Below are 13,945 nucleotides of genomic sequence, written 5' to 3' on the forward strand. Positions count from 1 at the left end.
CCAGCTTGCAGTAACGTGGCAAATGCTCAGCGTTAATTTGCATTGCTGTATGCTGTGCATGTCCTGTGTTCTGTGTGGCCCCAAAAGCTTTTGGGCTCCTTGGGTTTTCTTATGCTTCAAGTGTTTTGGAATTTGTTCTCCCATGATCAGCTTCAAGGCTTCTCTCAGGGCTTGGATCACCTCATTTGGGGTGAGAACAGGAAAGCCTTTTTCTTCCAAGTCCATTCATGCTGTAAAATTGTTTTACTCCATCCTAACACCTCGTTTCATAATACATTTACATCTCTTTTGTTGGGAAGCATGAGGCAGGCTGGTGGATCTTCCTGAGCAGGCCGTAAGCAACTTGGGATAATGGAGTAGCTATTTTCCTCTAATTAAAGCCCATAAATCTATCTTAATTCTGCAAAAAGCTTTCACGAGTGCTACAGCACAAAGCCCAGTCACGCACGCAGATGCTGGAACAGTAAACAGCTTCCCGTGGCCGTGGCTTTGTGTGGAGGGCCCAACCCCTAGTGTCAACCTCCGTCTGAAGGAAAACCCGCACTTTCTGTCAGGGGGCCGGAGGCGCTCCCCGCTCGCTGGGCCCTGCCCTCTCAGGCCCTGGCAGCCCCAGTTCGCCCGCCCGGCCCCGACACCCTGGGCCTGGGCCTGGGCCCGGCCCCTCCGCGCTGCCCTCAGCCCCGGCGCGGCGCCCTCCATCTTCCCGCCCAGGCGCATGCGCGGCCGCTCCACCGGCGGCGCGCAGGGTTCCGCCGTGCCGCGCAGGCGCCGCGCCCACCGTCCCCCGACGTGGCGATGGCACCGCCCCCTGACGCCGGGGGGCGGTGCCATCGCCACGTCGGGGGGAAGGGGGTGGGTGGGTGTCCGGGAAGATGGCGGCCGCCGGTGAGAGGGGTGTCCCGGCGGGCCGCGCTCTGTGCCTCCTGCTGCTCTGCGGCTGGGCACTGGCGATCCGCGGCAGTGAGGCCTCCGGTGAGCACGGCGGGGAGCGGGCCGGGCCTGGGCGGCTGGCTGGCTGGTTGGCCGGCCGGTCGGCCGAGTGGGGAGCTGCGGGCGCTGCGCGGCCCCCCGCCGGTCTTTCACCGGACTCGTCCTCAGCGCTTTGGGGCCTAAAGGGCTCTGCGGCCGCCGGCGGGGCCGGTCTGCCGTTCTCGCCGCCGGGAGGCCGCCCTGCCCGCCTCGGCTGTGTGCAGGGGCAGCTGCTGGGGCCTGGGAACCGGCCTCGGCCGGGTCTTGGCTCTCGGGGAGCCGGTGGCCGCCAGGGCGGGAGCGCTGTGGGGGAGCGTGGGCGGGCAGAGGGCCGCTCCTGAGGCCGTCCGCCTGAGGCCGGCTCGCCCGGGGTCCGCCTGGTTTTATCGCTGTGAAGATCAGTGTAACTGACTGCTAGTTAAGTTTATTTTCTTTCTCCTACTTCCCTTCAACCTACAGGCCAGCTGTAACCGACTGCTAATGAGAAATACATATTTCAGGTGCAGTGAATTCCTGTTTGTTTTAGGAGGAGTATTGGTCGGGCAGTGAAGAGAAAATGAGTTGCTGATGGAAAGGAATGGAGGTGTTTTCAGTTGGCAGTTCCTTTCTTGTCATTCGCTGTATCCAAAACACCTCTATTTGTGTTGCACCTCACCTGGTCTAAGGGCTAGGCAGTAACGAAGGAGGAGGTTCAGGATACAGGACAGAAACTTGTAGGAAACCAAGAGTTTTTAATTTCAAAAGTCATAGAACAGCTTGCTTTCTAAAAAGTAAATTTTCCCAGAAGTGAATTTTGACCCTGTCACATGTTTTTGTGTAGTTTACTCAGAGGACTGTGTTGCTACTTCTGTCACCACGATAAAACGTTAATATCTATTTCTGAAGCTGAGGCATCTCCGGAGTCTAGGCACTACATCTAACGTCATCTGACCAGTGTTGTGTAACTGTAAACAGTTCAACCACCATTCATAATGCCAAATCGTTTTGTGAAGATATAATGAAACAATTGTGGTGTAGTTGCTAAACTTGCTACTCCTATTAAAACAAAAAATAACTTATTTTAGGAATAATAGGAAATTATTCTTTGTCACTCGGAAGCTGCAGCATTTACTGGTGGGAATCCCTTGCATTTAAGCATATATCCTTCTAAAGTTTTCAGGTTAAAATGAGTTTAAGAATAGTTTGAAGTGTAAGGATACATACAGTGTAGTTCTATAGGAAAAATATGCTTGTTTCTCAGACAATGTAGCTGTTACTTTCTAATATTTTTTGTCTTTTTGGTAGCGCCAAGGACTACCGACCTCACTCATAATGTGCCACTAAATATGAAACCATCTTGCAGCTGCCTTTTCTCACGTTTATCTCCTCATATGCAATTAGCTGGCTTGACTCCTGAGGGGAGATAGGAATTCCCTAAGCTTGTCCTATACAAGAACTGAACAAGTTAATGTCGATATGATAATTCAAACTAGTAATTTCTTCAACAATAAGTGTGTTAAATGTAAAATAGTTGACTTGAAACTGTTGCAGAGAGGTACTGTAATGCCTAGTTCATACGGGATTAGTTGAGTCTTCTCTGTTTTACAGTTGGTTAAAGAGTAATTCATGCTGGAAAAGTGTGCCGTGTAAACAAGGAGAAGTCTGTTGTAACCGATCCTCTGTAAATATACATGTTTCATGAATAACATGATTCAGTGTCCTCTGTATAATATTTTACTTGTGAGTAATTTGACACAGGCAGTTGGTTGAATGCATCATTTCTAGAATCTGTAACTTTCCAGTGAACCAGGAAACTCCTTGGGAGTGCTTAATGAAAGTACTGTTACTTTTTAAAAATAAAAAATTCAAAAATAGATTGGAATGCCAAAATACAAAGCAAGTATTCTTCCACTATTTAAATTTTGACGTGTACTGAAAGTCTAAAATGTGTTCTTCATTTTTAAGCTGCTTCCTGATTTGAATCTGGAAGTGCTGTAAACATGAGTAGTTTGCACTTTGCTGTTTTTTTAGGATTAAAAGACCTGGCCATCTATAAACACCCTCTATATCTTTTTTACCTTCCTTTGGATAGAGAAGAGGGTGATGGGCCCTGTGTATGGTTTTAATGGTTGCCTTGTTTTCTATCTAGTTTTGCAAATCTATCCTAGTACTGGAGAGATTATCAGTTTGCCTAAGGCTGCACTGTAACGTAGCACTGTTGCTGATTTTCTTCATTATAATAACTTGTTGCCGACAAAAGGCTTTCCTACAGGAACATACGCAGTCAGATTGTCCTTTCTTCAGCTTTGTTTTTTAACCTGTGGTTCAGTAATTTAATTCGAGTTAACATAAAGTTGGAAATCTTTTTCTGTTTCTACAAATTCAGTGAAAATAAGTGGCTGGGAAGAGATGCTAGGACCTTGTGTCCTGACTGAAGGAGACATCAGTGTGTTCTCATTTTTTGCTGGCAAAATATGCATGGTGAATGATTAAAAAACTTCTAACTGCAGAAGAAGCTTTATTGAGAACTTCTTCCTCTGTAGACCCCAGCAAATTCTGCGGGAGAAAGAGTTTGATGATGGAGAAAATATTAATCATGTGTCATTATACGAGAGGACATCTCTCTGAAGTTCTAAGTCTGGAAAATATGCCTGCTAAATTTTCCAGGGACACTTTGGCATACTAATCTCGTAAGCATGTGCTTGCAAGCTTTAATTCCTGTCCCACTCAAGACTTGTCTTTTGAAGTTGCCAAAGTACAGGATATGAATTCTAAAGTGTTTGCATGTGAATTCTAAAACATTTGCAGTGTGAAATATGCCCTGTTCATCCTACGATTTCTTGTCTGTAAAGTAAATGCCTTGCATTAATTTTCATTTATAGCTGAGGTTACAAGAGATGTTAGTGCCTTGTGCTTAATATTGACTGTTTTTCATTCTTTTCTCAGATTCTGTGAAAACGGAGATGCTTCAAAAAAATATTTCTTCCAACAGTGAGAATGAAACACTACACAGATCGCAAAATTTGACCGACAGCATGCAGAGTATAACCCCAACAAAAAAGGCAAGCTCAACAAAAAAAGAAGCATTCCCAACAACAGCTAAAATCAGTTCTGTGACCGCAGTAAAACCACCTACAGCGAAAGGTGATTCTCCACCGTATGTTGTCTCTCATGCGGTGACTGCTAGTCCTGTATCTCAAATGGATGTTGATGCTTCTGAAGATACTAAAATTGAGGAAGAAGATCTTCTAAGAGATTTGAAAGACAGGCTAAATAGTTCACCGCCCATCATAAAAGAAACTATGGAGTCAGATGGAGATGATGACTTTCCTTATGAAATGACATCAAATTCCAGGTACAACCCAGACATGCTAGAAGATGATGACTCTGACACTATTAGTAATTACAACGAGGAGATCAAGTCCCTTGATGAGAAGATAAAAGATGTTTCTGTCACAGGTTTGGAAGAAGAAGAAGAAGATAGCCATTTCTTTTTTCATCTGGTTGTAGTTGCCTTCATAGTAGCTGTTGTTTATGTCACCTATCACAATAAGAGGAAGGTAGGTATGCTGTGAAAGGTTGAGAGACACAGCTTTAGTATTTAAAATGAAGTTGCATTGCTTGCACCCTTTTTTTTGAGAGGAACTTAACTTTTTGGACAGTGAAATCTTTGGCCACTTAGTCTTGTTATACTAATATGCAGATCATTACTGTCACTTATATCTGCACAATGAAAATAAACTTGAATCAAACATTGTAGGTTAGAAAATCAATTAATTGATAACATCAGTAATGTAATCAATCAGTTCAGTAATGGACACTGGCAGTGTACAACATGAGTTCTGTAAATGAAACCTGAGCCAAGTTGAGTGATTGATTAACTAATTTTGTTTCTGCACAGGATTATAAACAGGAAATTAAGGAAGGTTTAATGCCGGATGGTGCAGGAAGTTACAGTTACAACTGTGATAATCCTTGTAATGAGTATTCACTTTAGGGTGGTCTTTATAGCACAGATCTTCTGAGGGATTGACTACAAACTTTAAGGAAATGTTTAACACTCTTTCCAGATTTAGAGAAGCCCAAAGTTAGTGTTTTCAGGTAACTGTTTCTTCAGTACAAACTCTTTGTATCTCAAAAGTAGCCTGATTAGTGTTATTTCAAAATATACTGCTAGCATAGAAAATGAACTCCAGCCCAGCCAGACCCCTTACGCATGCATGCACAAATTTGCAATTAAATCATAGATTAGTTTTTAGTAAATTTAGTGTTTATTCTTGTAGAGAACAAGGTCAAGAGTTCAGGGGAGTCTGAAAAGAACACAGCTAAAAAAGCCCCCAAACTTCTGCTTCACAGTGCAGCGTCATGTCTGGAACATGCATTGACAAGTCTTTATAGGGGAAAATGTTGAAGACTTACATTTGAAAATTTAACTTTGAGGGAAGTTCAGATAACTGATAAAAAGTGCCTTGTGTTTGCTACAGAAGTGAAATAATGCTTGTAGTATCATTTGGGTAATTGAAAAGCTATCTTGATATTACATTTTAGCACTTGGAAATAATTTTGGGAGCAGAAAAAAACCACTAGTACTTTAAGTACATAGATAGTGACATGTATTTGTGTGAGACAACAGTCAAATTGGTTTAGGTTCCCCTTTTTCTTTCCACTTAGAGCATCCGATTTCCTCTTTTGCCCATATAGTTGCCCTGTATAGTAAAATGGATTCTTAGATGATGTTGGTAAGAAACAAGGCTAAATAGGGTGAAGATAATAGACATTTAAAAATCTGATCACTTGAGTGCTTTGATTTATCATATTGCCTCTTTAACTGCTCTGCTGATATTGCTGAAGGGGGCACGGAGCTGTTAAGGCAGAAACGGTTTATCAAATTACACCATTGCTGCTTCTGTTGCCTTTGTTTCAGCACCAGTAACACAATTATTTTTAGCAAGGGTGAAATGCTGGAATAGGTAAGATGAATAAACTAGCAAATGTCACCATCTGGGCATAGTTTAATAGCCTGTATTTGCAGTACTTCTGAAGCTACACACGTATCTTTACTGAATGTGTTACGGGTTGAATGCTGTGGGTTTTTTGCCAAACTGCAGCTGAGGTTGCCAGTGACTTGATGGCAAGCACAGTATGGAAATGGCTGACTGCTAGTGCCGTGTTTTTCAGCGACAGTAATGCCATTGCTAGGATCGAGAGGTAGGACTGTGATAGCAATAGAACTGTTAAGCTATCAGACCCAAAATGTTTCTCCGTACAGTTATGTAAGTTGGCTTTTTTTCTTTCAGATCTTCTTACTGGTCCAGAGTCGAAGGTGGAGGGATGGCCTGTGCTCTAGGACCGTAGAATATCATCGTTTAGATCAAAATGTTAACGAAGCAATGCCTTCCCTGAAAATAACTAATGACTACGTATTTTGAAAGCACTGTGATTTGAGTTTGCTGAACTTATCACTCTTTGCCTGGCTAGTCATGTAATGATATTCAGGTATTCTAAATATGCTGCTTGTACTGAAATGAGATGTACTCTCTTTGACCTGGATGTTTTTGAGATTAAATCTCATGCAAGATCAAGGGCATGATACATCTGTTTGCTACTTTGGTCAGGTTTTATATCAACTATAAAGAACAGAGTTTAATAATTAGTGCTCTTTCCATTCATTAAGCATCATCCCTTCTGTCTGGAGCAGTCTTAATAGTGGTAATACAAAAAATAAGCATAAAATATTTTAGGTCTAATAAATTAATGACTTTGGCATCACTAAATCAAATTAATGATCTCTGTGCTAATCACTTATATGGCTCATAAATCCCACTATATTGCAAACTTAAAATATAATTACTTTTTTCTGTGCTTAAATCCTGATGCTGCAAATCTGTCATCTTGGGTTTTTTTGATTCTGTTTTCTTGTTGCATAACTTGATCCTATTTTAGGCAGAATAGCTAGCATGGCAATTTCATAATTTCTGTATGTGTTCATGCAGTAAATAATTTCAAAATGATTATGTAGAAACCATTTTATATCAGAAGTTATATACCATATATTTCTTTAAAATGTTCAAGATCTTTGTGAAGGTATGCAGCTTCTTGACTGTCCAGTTTTTTTTTTTCTTCTAATGGTGTTTATGACTATTTCATTACCTTTGTAATTAATGAATGGAAAATAAGCCTTGTTGAATAATCTTACTAAAATATAGATAGTTGACTGGCTTTCAGTACATTGAAGCTTTCTGTTGAATTTTAAGATGGTTGGGAAACAGTTATGTGATTTGCCATATTATAAATGGGAGAGGGCTGAGAATGTAAGAGTATTTTGTTGTTATTCTGACCCAGGTAACAGGCAGATGACAGTAATGGTGTGTGGGGCTGCCAGTCTGTGACAGCACACTCTAATTTTTGACAAACATTTATGCATTAATGTAAATCAAGTTACTGGTACAGTAGGTTTTTTTTACCTTGTCTTTTGTACTTCCATTATTTATGTTTTCATGAGTTGTAAAATATAAAATCTTAGTTTTCTGTACATTCTGTTTGTGATTTAGTTTTCAAACTGATAAATATGTAAATAATGATGGATCAGAACCCCATAATTAATGACTTGGTATTCAAGTAGTTATGTAACATTTTGAAAAAATCGACTTTACAGCTGTTGGCATGAGGAGTATGAAGGCATGATACTATCTTATGAATGATGTGCTAAAAGTTCTAAATCCTACTGTTAAATGCATTCTTTTCATAACCACAAGCAGTAAAGCACAAACAAAATATCCCAAAACTCTTTTCTTGCAGTAATTTTTATCGTATTTGGACTTGTATCACTTAATATTTTGAATAAGGTTTTTAAAATAAATGACAATAATAAGCTTGTATTTTTTATCTTAACTGTTTCACTGCTTTTATACAGTACCTTATGATAAAGAGCTTGCTTGGGATTGGACCGCTTCAAATCCATCTTTGCTGTTACTGATGAAATTCACTCTGTGTAGGGGGTGTATGGACTTCTGCTTTATGCAGCTGTTAAATGGTATCTAGAGCAGATAGCAAGACTTAAATGAAATCTTTTAAGCGGTAGGAATTAAGTTCTTTAACAAGTAATTTTTTACCTAAGTTGTATAATTAATAATTCTCATGGAAGATATTTGAAACTATTACCTCAACATACCCTCATTAAAGCATAACACTGCGGGGGTCAAGATCCACAGGGAAAAGTGTGAATGTTGGTATTGGAGAGGAGGCGGCTAATGTTTTCACACCCAAGAAGTTCCGTAGCTTTCTCCTTAAATAACATCCATAAAGTGTAGTAGTGGGTTTGACATTAAACAGTAGTATGTTCACAACTCATGGAACGCTTGTGCTACCTTCCAGCTTGGTACCACAGGCCTTACGCAGAACTCTGAAAGAGGTACTGAAGTGCCTGACTGTGCAGGCGTACAGGGATAGCCACGTTGAAAGTTTCATTTCAAATGTCGTTTCATTTCAAATGTCATTTCCTCTTCAACCCATGCAGTGATTTAGGCTATCGAGGCAGATGTTACATTTTCGGCTACTTGACTGGCTCTAATAGCTAGAATATTAGCTATTATTTAAAAAATGTAGAAAATTAACATCAACCTAAATTAGTAGAAATAAGGCATATTTTGTTGATTTCTGGAGTTCATAGATGTGTTACCTTATTCCATCTTGGATGCTTTCCAAAGCTCTTGAGACATAGTTCAACTGACTAATCTTAAATGTTTTTCTTCCAGGTGTTCTGAATGAATAACAGTGCTCTCTTTAAGACTATACATTAATATATTGGTGGAAAAATTTTGTGCGTTTCCTTGCCCTCCCTCCTTTAAATTGTCCTTGTGAAAAGGCTGTCTGTAGGGAGAGACGTTTATTTGCTTTCCATCTTTTGAGCTGTTCCTTCCAACAAACCCACTCATTTAAAACCCTGTAACTTTTATTGGAGGAGGAGTGCACACAGCTAATAGCAAGATTGCTTTTTGAGAGAGTTTTAGGGAAAACTGTCAAAGGCCTAATGTCAACTCCATTACTAAGCCTGCTTCTTTGCAGTTTGTTTTGCAGTCGTCACATTTTAAAATGCTCTTACGTTTAGCTGTGCTGTGACAATACTTGTCCCACAGATTAGTATTCATTAGGTGCACCTAAGAGTATTTAGGCCTAATGGACTGCAGCTCACTTTGGCCGTGCTGCAAACATTAATAAATTCTCTTTTCAAATGTCCATTTAACTGTCTTTGAAGATGCTCTTGCACGCGGTTACCTTAGAGGAGAAATTTACATCTTGAGCTTTTTTGCTCTTGATAGTCGTATCAGTACTGAAATAATTTGAGTCGGGTAACTGATACCTGAAGTCATGAAATCATGGCTCGCGTGCGTGTCTTCTCTAGCAGAGTGCAGCTTTGCCTCACTCCAAGTACTTCAGGCACTTGAGCAGTTATTCTTTGCTTGTTCTAGCTATTGTGTACATCCTCTTTATCTCACAAGTAAGAAAAATTTTTTAAATATTTATACAAATATATTTTTTAATAAGGCTCTTTACTAATGGTACTAAGGGCAGCTTATTTGCGTGTTTTTAAGTTCACAGGGAATTAACATGAATATGAAATCCTTGAAGTTCTTTAAACAGTGGGTTTCATTTGGGCAATTGTCGAAACAGATTTACTTCTAGGATGCCAGTGAAGTACTTGGGGCAAATCTTGCTCTGTATCTTGGGCCAGAAGGAGGATCTGGGGAACTACAGCCCTGTCAGTCTGACCTCAGTGCTGGGGAAGGTTGTGGAGCAGATCACCTTGAGTGCTGTCATGGGGCATGTACGGGACAACCCGGTGGGTCGTGGTGAACTTGGCAGTGTGAGGTTAACGGTTGGCCTTGATCTTGAAGGCCTTTTCCAGCCTAAACAGTTCTATGATATGGTTGACAGTGATTGTAGCAAGCTGCCCCAAGGGACAAGTTTGGTCATACCAAAGCAGAAAGTTTGTGGATGCCTCCAGGCAAATCAATTAAGATAATGATGTTTGTGGAATATCGCTATTCTTCAAACCTGTCCACTGCTGATGTGCTCCAGCATTCAGCTAATAACGCCAGCGTAACGTAGAGGCTGCAGAACCAATTCACACTGGTCCTGGAAAGGTGAATCCTAAATAATCAGCTTGTTACCAAAGGCATCTTGCCATCCAGTGTCTGGCGTATACTTGCTCAGCTTCACCTGTGGCAAGATAATACCAGAAACAAAGTGAACTATCACCTCTGCCCTGGCTAATGATGATGCTGAGTTCATTTCCAGCGCACTTGTGTGTCACTCTGCCATCTTGGTACTGTAAAAAAGGGACCAACCCTTGCACAGATGCAAGATTTGAAATGCTCACAATGGCTTCTATGCCTTTTTTTTTTCCCCAAGGATATCTTTTCAATCGCAATAGCCCTTGGATTGGTGCCTGATCAGGGGAAGTGCCTTGCTGATTTGACTTGGGTAGTTGCTACGCCATTTCCTAATAGTACCAATAAAGAGGGAACGGTTTCTCATGATCCGGTTTTATAAGGGCTCCAGCAGCACCAGGAGAGTGGGGCATATGTCATCCGTTGTGCAATAAAAGAGCCATTTGCTGATGAGGTAATCAGGATTGAACTACTGTTTTTTAATGTCTTTAATTGAATTTGCTTGTGGAAAATTAAGAGCAGGCAATCAAAAATTCATGAAGTGCTGAGATCAAATAGAGGAAAAAGCAAGCCGATTTATGTCAGATCTTACCAACAAGAAATGTATTGATGGATTTCTTTACTGAAGAAAGGAAACTTTCTCACATTAAGGTGAATTATGACTTCCATCAATATTCTGATAAAAGGAATAAAATATTCCTGAAGAGCTTTCTGATTAAACTTCTCAAGATGAAAGTTGAAGCTCTATTTATGTAGGTTCTTGTTAGTGGTTCGGTTTTATGAAATGAGGAAAGAAATAATGAATAGGATGGTTTAAACAAATGATACATTTCACTTTTACTATCCAGGAAATCAGGTATTTTAAAATATTTATAGTTTAATTTTCATTTAGCACCAGTACATATTATTCAGCTAAGTCAACTGTCCTTGGCTGCTGCTCAGTTGTATACAGGGTGAATCAAGAAAGGTTTATCTGAGCAGGGTGGTTTGAGTTACGGGAAATTAATTTGCAACATGGAGATGAAAAACATGATAGCTCTTAAATAATTTTAAATGCTACAAAAATAATAGAAAGGGAAAAGGGTTATTTCTGTGGCTCTAACACAGACTGCTGTTAATATTAGAAGGAGAAGGGGGATACTTTTACAGCTGTAACTCAGGATTGGGAAATCTTAGCTCTGAATGAGGAGCAGTGCAGCTGCAGACCAAGGTGGACAAGACATTGGTCAGGGATTTCTCAAGTCACAGTCAGTTTAGGAAACCTGCGATGAGCCCCACTGGGTGAGGCTTCGTTAGCTTTTATTGTCTGTGGAAAGCTGGCGTGCTGAGCAAAGAGAAATCTGGCTGTCAGCTGGTATTCATTTGGGCCTCAATTTTCTGCCTAAATCTCGAGGCAGCGATGCTGCCCAGGGCTGGGAGGTGTGATCCCGCAGCTGCTCTTGCTCTGACGGGGAAGGAGCGGGTCCTCCCAGATGGAGCTCTTCCTCCTGAGCTGTGATCAGGAAGGTGAAGGTTGTGGGTGGGTGGTGGGATGGTCCTGCAGGTACCACTGGGGATGGGTTACTGAGGCACCCGACACCTCCAGAAGAGGCTCTTGCCATGTTCTCCTGCTCTGGAAGGTAAGCAGGTTCCTAACCCAGCAAAACAATTTCTCTCTTTAATCTTCTTCCTGGCTTGATTTTCAGTCATTTTGGGGCACTGAGCTGGTTTATCGTAGAGGCAGACCAGTGCCAGAGCTGGCTCAAGAAAGTGATGGGAGTGTTTAGGACAGAGATGGGAATGTTGCCCATTCGGTAGCAGCAAACTGTTAATTTGGTTTCTCATAAAGCTGTTATTAAGGTATTTTGTAAAACCAAGCCCAAACAAGAGCATTTTACATTGTAGAGTCCAGGTGAGAGACTGGTCGCTGCTGTCTCAGCATAATGTTTTTTGTTGCCAAGAGGCTGGACCATCCTGAGGATTTGAAGGGGTTTTTTTTTTTGGTTTGAGTTCTTTTACGTGGTGGTTTTCTTGGAGGGAAATCCCTGAGTGGGGCGGCTAAGGGGTGATGCGCCCAGTTGCAGTGGCGGTGCGTGCACAGTCCCCTAATGTCACGGCACCCGCTTGGCCATGCAGCTTTCCTCTCCTGTCCCAAATCCGAACCGAAACTGCATTTTGAGCTCTATAAGGCCGAGTAGCTTTATGGGAGTGCTAAATCCTCATGTAAGGCTGATAGAGCAGTAATCTTCAAGGCCGTATATCCCAGCCACCACAAAGCAGCAGAACTAATAACATCATTCTTACACCTTTTCTTTTACAATCAAGTGTCCTTTAAGGAGGAGTCCCTATACTGGTTTTTGTTGAACTTTTCAGATACAGAGCATATAAATGTCCTCACTGTAATAAAAAATGGTTAGTATCAGAACTTCTCAGCTTCGCTGTTTCCAATATATCTAATTAGAAAGGGAAGAATGACATCTTTTCTGTAATTGGTCCTTAAATCATTATCAAAATCATTTAGCAGCCTCCTTAAACTTATTTTTAATTACAAGGTCTATTGCCTTGTTAAGTTATTAGCACTGAAAATCACTAAACTTGGCAATTTCCAATCTTTATTAAAATGAAAATACAAAGGTTGTGTTATCCTTACTGAGGTGCACTCATTGAGGTTTTATTAAAGATTAAGTGAAACCAGATTTAATCCCTTTGCGCTGTGCTGTAAACAATGTTGAAATGGGTGTGATTAAGCTATTTAAGGAAGCTGGTGGGGTTAAGAACTGAAGCTTAGGTTCACAGATGTACCAAGGATGCTGAAATATTTCAAATTCAGATTACATGAGTTAGGGGACTCTTGGCATTTGTTGATCACAAAGCTGATACAAGGCAGTGGAATGATGTTGTATATTTTTGTTAGCACCTTATTGCCTTTCGTCTTCCAGTGTCCCATGGGGACTTGTGATGCCTGATGGAGGTCCTTTTTGTCCCCGCATTCATTTACTGTTTGTCAGAGGGGAAATGGTGATGCTCTCCACATAACTGTTCCCCCTCAGCAAGTGGGGGAGAGTGAACAAAACTTTCAAAAGTACCTACATGGCGTAGTTTTTGCACTACAACAAGCTGTGATGTTGATGTTAACTTTAGGAGGTTAAGGTTAACTCATGCTTGTTCTTAATAGTTCTGTTAAGTTTCCAAATTAAATTGTAACGAGGTGACTGTTCTGCAGTCACTGGGGCAAGGAACAGCTGATTATCCTTTATAGAGCTGCAAAGTGTTTTCAACCTCTAAAAAATTGTCCTTTCAGTATTAGCTGACAAAGTCTACCAGTTAATCTAGAATAGGTTTTAATTTCTAATACATGCTGACTGTGAATCCCAACAGCTGCAATGCCAGATGTTCAGAAAAGGAGAATTATATTCCATGTTGTTTGAGGAGGGAAAGAAGGTGGAAGTAAAGGGCATAACGGCATCGCGCACAAACCAAGCCACAATCTCCCAAGCAGTGACGTTACATTTTCGGTATCGTTTATGGGAAAGATTCTCTGCATTTGAGTAGCTGCTCCCTAGAGAAGGAAGAGCGTCCCTGATCCTATCTGAGTGCAGAGGGTTTGGGCTGGATTGTACCACAAAATGACAAAAAGGCTCTGTGACGCACGTTACCTTAGCGGTATTGGCACAGTTTGAGAGTCAACCTTCTTTTGGCTCTTGGTTATTATGTTTAGCTTAATTTGTGTAATTTATACAGAGGTGGCTGCGGGATGCTCACACATAGCGGTTTGGTGACTCAGGGGGAGGTGGTAGCATCTTAAGTACTTTCTGTGGCTGTGTGGTTTGTGGTAAGGTGTTTAGGTG

At 41.2% G+C, this 13,945-nt stretch overlaps 1 protein-coding gene across 1 annotated transcript; it reads left to right on the forward strand.

The window, feature by feature from the left end:
- Nucleotides 1-832: 832 nt before the first annotated feature.
- On the forward strand, nucleotides 833-7,826 carry C14H5orf15 (chromosome 14 C5orf15 homolog). The gene is made up of 3 exons (XM_075766165.1): nucleotides 833-972; nucleotides 3,895-4,508; nucleotides 6,246-7,826. The coding sequence occupies exons 1-3, from the start codon at nucleotides 873-875 to the stop codon at nucleotides 6,375-6,377; spliced, it is 846 nt and encodes a 281-aa protein (XP_075622280.1). The 5' UTR covers nucleotides 833-872; the 3' UTR covers nucleotides 6,378-7,826.
- The last annotated feature ends 6,119 nt before the right edge of the window (nucleotides 7,827-13,945 follow it).

This window comes from Balearica regulorum, chromosome 14, assembly GCF_011004875.1.
Source record: "Balearica regulorum gibbericeps isolate bBalReg1 chromosome 14, bBalReg1.pri, whole genome shotgun sequence".
NCBI classification, from domain to species: Eukaryota; Metazoa; Chordata; class Aves; order Gruiformes; family Gruidae; genus Balearica; species Balearica regulorum.

What these genes read in the sequence shown, in the direction of transcription:
- C14H5orf15 (XM_075766165.1), top strand. Translation starts at nt 873, where the DNA reads ATGGCGGCCGCCGGTGAGAGGGGTGTCCCGGCGGGCCGCGCTCTGTGC. An exon ending in CCGCGGCAGTGAGGCCTCCG is followed by an intron (nt 973 to 3,894) that starts GTGAGCACGGCG and finishes TTCTTTTCTCAG; the next exon opens with ATTCTGTGAAAACGGAGATG. An exon ending in CCTATCACAATAAGAGGAAG is followed by an intron (nt 4,509 to 6,245) that starts GTAGGTATGCTG and finishes TTTTTCTTTCAG; the next exon opens with ATCTTCTTACTGGTCCAGAG.